This window comes from Notothenia rossii (assembly GCF_949606895.1).
Source record: "Notothenia rossii genome assembly, chromosome: 12".
Taxonomy (NCBI): domain Eukaryota; kingdom Metazoa; phylum Chordata; class Actinopteri; order Perciformes; family Nototheniidae; genus Notothenia; species Notothenia rossii.
Genome location: NC_136911.1, coordinates 17912612 through 17924062, shown reverse-complemented (window position 1 = coordinate 17924062; position 11451 = coordinate 17912612). Strand labels below are relative to the sequence as shown.

The 11451-nt window shown below is 40.3% G+C and overlaps 1 protein-coding gene across 1 annotated transcript in view; it reads left to right on the top strand.

Annotated features, from left to right (window-relative positions):
* LOC307026458 (uncharacterized protein) overlaps positions 1-9524 on the top strand; it is a 50489-nt gene extending 40965 nt beyond the window's left edge. The window contains 17 exon segments of the mRNA XM_079661847.1: positions 102-158; positions 349-376; positions 379-407; positions 991-1002; positions 1004-1033; positions 2044-2071; positions 2269-2337; positions 2584-2609; positions 2722-2820; positions 2902-3055; positions 3584-3648; positions 4993-5121; positions 5468-5515; positions 5615-5677; positions 5794-5991; positions 6339-6454; positions 8387-9524. Of these exon segments, the coding sequence (XP_079517973.1) occupies positions 102-158; positions 349-376; positions 379-407; positions 991-1002; positions 1004-1033; positions 2044-2071; positions 2269-2337; positions 2584-2609; positions 2722-2820; positions 2902-3055; positions 3584-3648; positions 4993-5121; positions 5468-5515; positions 5615-5677; positions 5794-5991; positions 6339-6454; positions 8387-8588 (1353 nt within the window). The 3' untranslated portion in view covers positions 8589-9524.
* The last annotated feature ends 1927 nt before the right edge of the window (positions 9525-11451 follow it).

Here is an 11451-nt window from a genome sequence, read left to right as displayed (position 1 = left end):
AAAGATATTTCATTTGGTTAAAATGTGCACTGACACTTTCTGATATTACCGGTTGGTTCTTTGATCAGGAAATCCCGATTTAAAAAAAATATGTGTTGTAGGGTCGTCCTGGCACGATGGGGGTTAAAGGAGAGAGAGGGGACGCTGCAGGCCTGCCGGTGAGTAGAATAAAACTAAAATACTGGATCAGAAAATGGAAAGGAAACCTGTAGTGATTGATATGTGATGGAATGTGCACTTAAGATGACTTTGTCGCTTTAAATCAATGTATACCTTTAGATTGTTGAAACGTCTCTTTCTTTCTTCCAATTTTGTGATGTTTTTTGTCTTCTTTAATTGTTTGTTTAGGGACTTCCGGGCCCTGCAGGGCTGCCGGGCCGCCAGGAATATTCAACTGCCCCAAAGGAGTAAGCGCCGCACACACACACACATGCACGCCAACACACACACACACATTCCTTAACTAATTGTAGAGCTTTGATTCTCCACCCAAACCTGATGGCGCTGAATTATTTTGAAGTTCTCCCCCGGGCCTGAATCTGGCGTGGCATGCCCGGGTTATCAGGTTGGGCTTTTTTTTGGAGGCTTTCATTGTCTGTAATATCATGAATTATGTAAAGGCAAGTAATAATACCAGATGAACACATTTGAATAATTCAATAATGATTAGCAGAAACTAAACGCATGAATACGAAATAACTTTGATAACATTTGAAGAATGGCACATTGAGATTTTGTAGACTTAAGATTGTAAAACTTCTTTGAATATATATATTTAAAAAAGAATTGAGAGCTAGACGGAAGGATATTCAGGATTTCAGGCGGACTATAGCTCAAAACATGTGGCTCCCCTCTGCAGGTAGGTGTGGGGTTGCGCCATATTGTTAATCCAGAGTGAAGCTCTTACAAACAGTTCTGACTTAATTCTCCTCAGTCATATCGTACATAACATTTACTCACTGTCCTCTCCCTCTCCTCTGGTTTCTGAAGACCGTGTTCTCCCCTCCCCCCAAGACCCCACTGCAAACAGACCGTAAGTTTCTGTCTCTGTAACCAAACGACACGTAAAGCACGTCTTCATAAATGTGTTTTCTTTGCAGCCTGCGCTCAGGAACTTCCCGCTTTCTCTATATCCCAAATCATACTTTTATGGTGGACTAAGGGTTTAAAAACATGAATTGTAGTCGATTAAAGAAGCTACTATGCATGTTTAATTTCCTTATTGATTGAAATCTGCATCTGCATTCTTAGTCTCATCACTTAAGTATCACATCAACAGCCTGCTGAGCCCATTCACACATATATCCTAATAACTTCCTTTCCTTTTGTCTACACATAAAGTGCATGTTTCTCTGTGTAACTGGTACTGGTACCCCCCCCCCCCCCCCCCCCCCCCCTCACCTTTTATCACTCAGAGCGGTGCCATGATGGCTCTGAATCTTTCCTGCATGATGCATGTCCACTCTGGGAAAGTGAAGGCTCATTGCAAATACATAGAGAAGGTAGTATTTGAATCACTTCTAGAGAAAATGAGCATTGGTCATTTGCATGTTGATTATAATATTAACAATAGAAAAGAAGTGATTTTATTATTTGATAATGCAATGTAGAACTGTTTTGCAAAGTGATGCTGTACAGATAACCTGAGAGGCAAGTGAGAAAATAAAATCTGGTGATGAGTTCTTTTTTTTTAAACCAGGATCATTTTCTGAATTCACTACTATTATTGTTTAATCTGCAAAAATGTAAGAAAACAGTTTTGCCAGGTGCAAAAAAAGCCGTTGTCCGTTGTTATTTCTTCTTGAAATACCAATGTTGGAGACAAGAGGCTCAAGTGCAGGTATACTGTATGTACATTGTGTAAGAAAGCATGGAGAAATGTAAACCTAAAAAAAAGAGCCAATATCATTTAGACCAAACATTAAAAATGGATTGCCAATTATTCTTTTTTTCACATTTGCCTCTCTCGAATTATACTGGTAATTATCCAAGATTTCTGAATTCATTGTCTGTTGTTAATGTGTTTCTGCTCAAATATTTCAGCGTAATCCTGATGGAACTGTTGCAGTAGGTAGGTGGTGTCATCTCTTATGTTTCCCATAAATAATAAAGTCTATGATTTATATCGGAGATTACCAAAATACTCATTTCAGTCTCAGGACGCAAACCTGCAATATAAATATATATATCGTTTTTTTTTACTTCAATTAACCTTTTTTACTTCAATTAACCTCTAATACTTTAAGTTGTGCTCTTGTTGTATCACAGGTAACTGTCAGACGGGATATAAAGGGGAAAGGGGAGAGAGAGGTCTTCCTGGGCTGCCGGCACCACAAAGTAAGTGAACATCGAACAGCTGGAAATGCCGTTAGATAAAACCAACCAGAAAGAAAAATCCACAATAAAAAAGTACAGAAATACAAATCTATGATGTGTGTTTTAATGATTGGATTTCAAGGCCTGACTTTTTATTTTCTCTTTACTTCCCCAATGTTTCCAACTTCCTGTAAAACTGATTTTGCATTATATGAATTATTACTATGTTGTTATTATTAGCTTTAACTTCCTGCTCTTTGTTTCCAGGCTCATTTGTTTCAAGGGGAGGCTGGGTAAGTCTCATATGGATGTGTTTATTGATTTGATTTAGATTGGAGACGAGCTTGCCTCATGTGCCCATCAGATGTATCAGCTCATGTGTTTCACCTGTGTGTGTTATGACAGGGGTCAAGTGGTGACCAGGGCCTTAAGGGAGAGAAGGGAGACAGGGGGGAGGGAGGGTTCTCCGGAACACCAGGCACCCCCGGGAGAACCGGACCCGTGGTGAGCTTTGTTAAATTAATTGAATTGCCAATATTTTCTTAATTAAGTTTCCCAAGACTCACTTTCCCTGACGCATTTCAGGGCCCCAAAGGAGAGTCTGTGATCGGACCCCAGGGCCCCCCCGGGGTGCCGGGTTCACCGGGGTTCCCCGGCTATGGCAGACCAGGACCGGTGGGCCCTGCTGGACCCCCAGGGCCCCCGGGACCCTCTGGGACCCCCTTAAGATACGGCTCAGGTACAATTCATTGTAAGAGCCACTTAAGAACATTTGTATTTGAGTAAAACATGATTACGTCGGCATGAAAGATAACAGTCTTGAGTATCAATCAAATTAATACCACTGTTTTTGTATCATTTTTTATATATTGACATAGGTTGACCAAGCTTATGATTCTGTTTGTTAGGGTTCTTGTATAAGGTCATATATTTCATTATTTACTACAGTATTATTCTAGTAAGATGCTGGAATTCTGAAAGTTTGGATTGCAACATGTTTTTGACGGTATAACTATGTTTTAGGTATTAAATGTGTCAATAATATGTTAAAGCATTTGCTATTGAAGACTAAAGGGCAACTGGGCGAGATGTAATCTGGGGGGGGAAATCATCTGCCATGATGAAACTGTCATTTACTGTTAATAAACTTGTTCAAGTTGTACCCGCTTGTTATATCGTACAGAAATCTTCCAGGTTCACATATCATTTTAGTAGCTGTTCAAACAGTTATAATGTGCTGGGCTAAAATGTAGATTTGTTCCGGTAGCTTTGACCGTTGCCGGCCCCCCCGGACCTCCTGGACCTTCGGGACCTTCGGGTAGCTCTTCATCTGTAAGTGAACTTGTTTCTTCTCATGGAGCAGAAAATATAATATATGCAAAAAATAGATCTGATCAACAAGCCCTGGAGGACAACCAAGGCCATTTCATTATGTTGAAACAACAGTGATACACCAGCATGCAGGGCCGTGGGAAGGGTGGAGGACAGGGGATCTGCACTTCCACAAGATTAAATACAAATATAATTTTAAAAAAAATGAATTTTCAGCCTTGATGTAACAACATTCATAATTAAGTAAAGATAACACCCTTTTCACCCCGGTTACATTTTCCATTTGCCCTGTACGATGGGCGCTTTAAGTGATGAAAGTGGGGGATGTTGGCTTATCAGGCGCCCGCAGCTCACAGCCAGCGTGAGAGAGAGATAGAGAGAGAGAGGGAGTGCACCTGTACCGGCGGGGAATGTTGTTAGCTTCTGCTGCGCTAACGGATATAAGAAGCTGTTTCTACAATAATGTGGAGGGAGAGTTCTGTCCTATCAGACTGAGAGGCTCAGTGAGGTAAAGGACTCTGAGTGTTTAGATAGTTCACTTTAGTCTAAGTTATCTCAGTGGGTCTCAAACGTTTTGATCACAATTTATGTAAACAAATATTTCCAAGGCACACCTTTATAATTATTAGGATAAATAAAAACAGGTTTGAAATCATTCCAATGTATACTATAGGACAGTAAACCAAAAATATTGTTTAAAACTGGAGAGATTTAAAAATATACATAAATAAATAAATGTTAACTGATGAGATATAAATGAACCACAAAAATAAAACAAGTTAGCCTACATTTATTTGTTATTTGCTATGGAAGGTCATCGGTTATGTTCACATACTTATTTGATTATTAAAATGCAAACCGATCTTTTTCATATGGGTGTTTAGAGTTGTAACCCCTAGATCAGTCCCTAGTAATTGGGCACTCAAAGTGCACCAGATTGAAGAATTTTACTTTAAAATGTTAAAAACAATCTTCCCGGGGGGGCACCCCCGGACCCCCCTAGACGATGTGAAGTCCACCCCCCAATTAAAACATGTTCAATGTTCATGCAATACTAAATAGTATACATTTGAAGCCTTTTTATATAAGCTGTCCACCATGTCAATATGTTTCTCTGTTTGTAGTGTCTTTTGTAGAGGTTTTTCATTGCCAGCTAAAATCTTGCCTATAGGGCAGCAAATTGGTCAAAACCGGCCCTGGTGTCATCCCCACAGCACCCCCCATTTGAAACATGTTCCCACGGCTATGCCAGCATGCTCTTCACATTTGAGTGATTTCACAATTTCATTAGAATAACAAGTTTCCAGAGATGGTTTGAGTTTTTCTCCTCTCTTTTTTCTTCAGATGAAGACATTTACGTCCCGTGAGAGTATGATGCAGCACACGGTCAGAGACGCAGAGGGAACCATGGCCTACGTCACGTCAACAGGAAGTCTCTTCATCAAAGTCTCTCAGGGCTGGAAAGAGATCCAGGTATTTAGAAATCTGACATCTAATCACTCTGTGCTTAAGATAAGCACTGATCTCAATACCAAAGCAAATTTAGAAGCACAAGAGAGCAGGGCCTTTTAACCCTGGGTACTGAAAACTTTTTTAAATGTACAGTCTCACTATTTGGGAAAATCTTCTATCATTAAAGAAGGAAGGGTTTGACAAAATTCTCTTTATTGATACAAATCAAGCGTATTTCATGAAACAAAGTTGAAGTGGACTTTGACGGCTATTAGTTGTACTTACAGCACATTTAATATTAAGAAAGCATGAGCTCAAATTACACAAATGACATGTAATGCTTAATTTTTCTGTGTTTTATCTACAGCTTGGAAGTCTGACCTACCTCTCCAATAACATTATCCCTCAAGATGAGGTACTTTAAAAAAAAATGTCATTGCTTTTGCCGAGTAAAAGAAACAATATTTATATGCAGTATTTATCCAATTAACATGTATTTTTATTATTCGTTTAGCCTCGCATTTCATATCAGATAAGAGGAGAGACGATGGAAAGAATACGTTCCGTTAATGAAAGGGTGAGTGCCATGAGTGGTGGAATTCAAAGGAACTGCTTGCTTTTTACTCCGCTACAATTACCTGACAGCCTAAATAACAGATATTCGGTATCAATAACCATCTTCTCCCCCTGCAGCTGACCCTGGTGGCTCTGAACCAGCCTCACTCGGGTCACATGACGGGGCTAGACACGGCCGACCGCCTGTGCTACGAGCAGGCCAAGGCCATGGGTCTGGCTCCAAACTACCGCGCCTTCATTTCCTCCAACAGGCAGGACCTGGTTCACGTGGTCTATCCCGGGTTCAGGGAGAATCTGCCAGTGACCAACCTCAGGGTGAGTCAGCCACCTTGCTCCGTTTAGATTAGATGTAAATGATTGATCCCAAACTGGGACATGTTGTTGTTGCAGCAGCTTGTTAACAAGGCAAAGTCGAAATGTCAAAAGGGTTTGGGTTGGAATTAGAAAATGTGTAAGGTGTATATCAAATTTCTGAGAATTACTTTGTAAGAAGCAACTTTTAATGGCACTTTCTAGATAGGGATATTATGGCATCAGTAGTCTCAACACTTTGTACAGAAGTAAACAACAGAAATGGGACTTATTTGCATTAAAGTTGCGTCATGCTGTATCCCTCCACAGACAAGTGGCTGTATCTAACTCACTCTGCGTCTTCTTTTCAGGGAGATGTGATGTTTAGAAACTGGCGAGAAATCTTCACAGGCGACGGGGGGCCGCTGGATGCCAGAATACCCCTCTACTCCTTTGACGGTCGGGACGTTATAGCTGATCCTTTCTGGTAAGCTAATGGTTTTCTGTTCATTCAGTCAATCATTTACGCTTTGTATATATAGTAGGGATGTAACGATATACCGAATATCGCAGTATCGCGGTAAATAAACTTCCCAATACCGTCGTGAGACTGACTAAATCTACCGCGATTTAAAAAAAAAAAAAAGAATCTTTTTTTTTTTTTTTTTTTTTAAACACTTTTTTTTTTTTAAACTTTATTTAACCAGGTGGTCCCATTGAGATCATCGATCTCTTTTTCAAGAGAGACCTGTCCAACATGGCAGCAAGTAGGTTACAACACGAAAATAAAACAACAGATAACACAAAAGGACATCGTATTTACAGGGCTACATGTACACACCTAGAGACATTGACAAGTACCAACCATGATATCTCGCCATGTCAATAAGCCTGGCGTTAGACTTTTTCGCTGTCCGTCATTTTGACAGACAGGATCGTAAAATATCCGTCATAATCCCTTATTACCCGTCGGGTCTGAACAGTTCAAGATAGAGCATGCTCATGAACTGTCAACGGGGGGTGGGGGGGCGGTGTTATGCCGTGTGTGCATGCACCTCGCGGGACGCGCACAGCGTAAAGCAAAATCTCCCAGACATGTATTGATCTGTACGGCAAAGTACGGTTTGGAAACTATATCATTTCCTTTTGGAGGGCATGCATAACACGGCATAACACCAGAGCCTGGCTGCGGGGAAACGTTGGCGCTGTTCCGATTTTGTTCTAATCTGTCAAAATTACAGACTGCTTTCAGATTTTTCCGTCATTGTTAAATAAAATATTCGATTAACGCGACCACTGGTGTCCCAGCAACATCAGTACCAAGCGAGAGAGTTTTTTCCAGAGCAGGGGATATTGTAAATGCCCAAACATCCCAGCTTATAAATACCTGGAAATGTGGACATTCTCCTAAAAACCTGTCTGATGATGCTGAGTGAGTGACTAGTGAGTTTGAGTTGAGTTACTTGAAAAACTAAAGTGAAACTTGATTTATTTTATTGCAGGGTCTGATTATTAAATGTCCTTGTTTATTTGTGAGATGCAGTGGCATAAAGAAAATGCTTACTTTGTTTGGTAGTACTAGTAGGTACAAAAACACTGGTTTTCTTGTTCCAGTCTTTTACTGTCACTTTGTTTTTGACACTTTAAAATACTGCTATCCTACAAAAATGCTGTAAAAATCAGATTTATTATGTAATAAAGAAACATTTTCCGAGTAACATTTTTTTTATTGAAAATAAAAAAAAATAATGAATTTTTTTTTTCTTACCTTTATTATTCAATATCACGATAAATACCGTACCGTGGACTTGTTATCGCGATATTATCGTGCTGTGAGTTTTTGGTATCGTTACATCCCTAATATATAGCACTTTTCATACACAAAAGCTGGGTGCAACAAGTATGAATATTAGTATTAATTAGATATTAATGCTGAATTGCACATTAAAGGTAAACGATTAACAGCACATTTTGAAAATAGATAGGAACAAGACCACAGTGCCACAGTGACGCGTCCTAAAACCCGGAAGTAAGTTAGCATTTTACCACATACGGTTCCTTCGACAAAAACCAATGCAATTTCTCCTTAGGATTTTGGAAAATAGCTCAAATCTAATCGATAGATTTATGATTCGAAAATTATAAAATTAGGGTAGACATGTGGATATTATCCGCCTGAACAAAACATGATCTGTCTCTTCCATGTGTGTCAACCACAGACCTTATTTCCAGCTATTTTCCAAAATCCTATTGATTGAAATTGCATTGGTTTTTGTCGAAGGAACCGGAAGGTGTTTACTTCCGGGTTTTAGGACGCGTCACTGTGGCACTCTATTAAGAGCTTAACAAATAATTAACCAATCTGTTCATAGGCAGTACATTTTCAATATATTCTGATGTCCTGTCGCCCCTCCTCCAGGCCTCAGAAGAGCATGTGGCACGGCTCCAGCTCCAGGGGTCTCCGGGTGGTGGACAAACACTGCGAGACGTGGCGGGCAGACCACATGTCCGTCATGGGGCAGTCCTCCAGCCTGACCTCAGGTCTGCTCCTGGGCCAGCAGACCAGGAGCTGCTCCAACCAATACATCGTTCTGTGCATCGAGACTCACAAAACCCTTTAAACAAACTCCTTTTGTGGAAAGATCCAAATTTGTGCCTGTTTAAAAAAACATCCCCACATGATATCTCCTCATTTTCAACCCGGTGGCACATAATGTAAAACAGCAGCAGTACCTGTACTTATCCATGACGAAAAGGAAAATTAATGACATCCCGAGAAGCACGGTAAAGCTTTATTTATGTTGAAATGATTCACACGGCACCTTTAACTTCAACGTCACTTTACGACTTGTAAATAAAACATAAAGTAACATAAGCAGGATTCCCCCCCCCCCCCCCCCCCATAGTCACTGAGGTGTGTCGAGGAGAGGATGTCTCTTTCTAGTTTTTAGTCTCTTTGTTCAGCAAGAGACTGAAGACGTGCAGCGGTCGCAGGATTCTGCACCGGTCCGGGGAAAAACGTTTGTACAAATGATCGATTTCCAAAGACTTTTGTGATGGAAGCATAAATGGCTTCTTTGATTGCTTCCAGTACTTAGAGCACACAGCAGTGTTGCCACCAAAGTCCTGTTTTGATGCACTGTACTTTATTTTATCTAGTTTAACATTTTCATATTTTGTTTGTGTCGTAGCTTTTCATACATCTCACACCTTAGCAGCTTTTCCTCTCAATAGGCTATTTAATTTAAAATCAATGATTTATTTATGCTGTCACATAACATGAAATCAGATGAGTCAATTTAAGAATGTAATTTATCGTTTGTTGTTTGTCAAATGACTGTATCTTCTAACTCTTTGCCTTTTTTTCTATTTTTTGTACATTTTTTAATGTTTTTAGTTTTCTGCACAATGTCAAAAAAATTCCATCTAGTGTAGGGATACAATTAATTAATGTCATACTAAAACAAAGAAGACTAACAAAATATTTTTTAAGGGAGAAAATCACATGTGTTTGTATAAATATTGGTTCTTTGTTAAATAAAGTTTTCTTTTCATAATCTGGTCTTCTTTTATTCTGAATTCAGTCAAAATTGAAAAGTGCAAATATCTGCAAGGTGTGTCTGAAATGTTGTGGGAATAAGTGTTCATTTTCCTAGCCCTATAAAGTAAAACTCTTTAGTCTTCTTAATATACAAAATAAACTGACAAAAGTCAAGGAGATACGTATTGGGTTAAGGTCCGACAGACACAGGAAAGATTGTGAGTCCACTACCTATGCTACGGTGGCGTAGTAGCCCTCACTGCAGTGCGCAGTACCTCGAGGCCCCTCCTTCTCAACCTCAAGATCGTCCCTACTTCTCAACCTTTGAGACACGTGACGGGACGCTCCTCCTTCTCAACCTTTGAGGCACGTGACGTCCCGACTCCCGTGTTGTGTACTTACCCAGTCACAAAAGTAACATATTATATCTTATATTATTAATATATATATAATTCTGATGTCTGTGGTTATTTAAACATTCCCTGATAAACGTTATTTCAGCGTCAATAAATGAGTGTTAATCTCAGTGTGTTTAGTGTGCAACATCACATGTCAATTCACCTTCAATTCACGGTTCTCAAAACGTTAGCCACTAATGTTTTCGGCTAGCTAATGCTAGCCGGAAATGAAGAATTTTCAGAATAAAAGTGTTAAATGAATAGTTAGTGTGAACTTCCGGTGTTTTCAGAATAAAACTGCTTTATATTAAAACCCTGTATTTAATTTAAATTACGTCGTATCAACATTGATTTTAATTTCTTACAGTAGGAGAGGTTTTGGGGTTTAGGTTTGGGAGGGAGGAAGGAAGATCAGGATTAGTTAAAAAGGTAGGATGGGGGGAAGGGAAGGGATAGATTGAAGGGAGGGAAGAGAACTGCTACCCCGGAAACAGGATGCAACGCGTCATCAGTGAAGCTCGTCACGTGCCTCAAAGGTTGAGAAGGAGGGGCGTTGAGGCTCCGCCCATGTTGAGCTCCCGCCCATCTTGAGGTACTGCGCACTGCAGTGAGGCGCTTCTCACGGTGGCTGCCTACGGTGGCCGGCAGGTGCAAACGCGGAACAACGGCCCAAAACGCATACATTAGCAGGAAACACGTGCAAATAATTAAATGAAAAACAAACAAACCCTGAAAACAAATACAACAGAAAAACGCTGCATTTAAAGAAATGATGCAAATACAACACACAAACCCCGAAAACAAACGCAACAAAAAAACGCTGCCCGATATGCAAATCCCAAAGCACATACAAATCCCAAAACACATACAAAAAAAAAACATTCCGGAAGTGCTCCAGGCCTCTAGGGGGCGCGCTACGTGGAACAGATTGATGTATAGAATGGAATATTAGTCCGACGGTGTTGTTATCAGCTGTTCCACCATGGTTGCTACCTCAACCTATAGAAAAGTTTACGCGACAAACCACGGGTAGCGCCATAACCCTACACAAATGCACTTCATTTCCGCCGGAAGTCTTTTGCACAGCGTCTGTCGATGTAAACCGGTGTAAACAGTCAGACGGGCACTGGTGTAAACACAGCGATTTCGATGCTAACAGTGATGCTAGCTTGGGAACACGATTCTACTTCTTTGACTGGAGATGGCGTTACTCTCCCCCACCCGAATTCAGTGCAAAACTGGGAGGATAACATGACGACGTGGCCCAGCATAACGTACAGCAAAATGTGCTCCTACTTCGTTAAATCCATGGCAATAGATGGAAAAGCAATGGACAGTCTGAAGGCATATCATAAGGCTGCGCACATTCTACTTTGCCCACATGCTCCCGAAAATTGTTGACGATTTTGTTGAGGGAAGGTTACAGTTCTGCAGTAAATATCTCAGCATTTTAAAACCAAAATAAACTGCCTTATTTAGGTCATGCCCACAGGAGCCAACAGTTGTCTGTTGTTTACATAATGCACAATTTACATGATCTCTTTA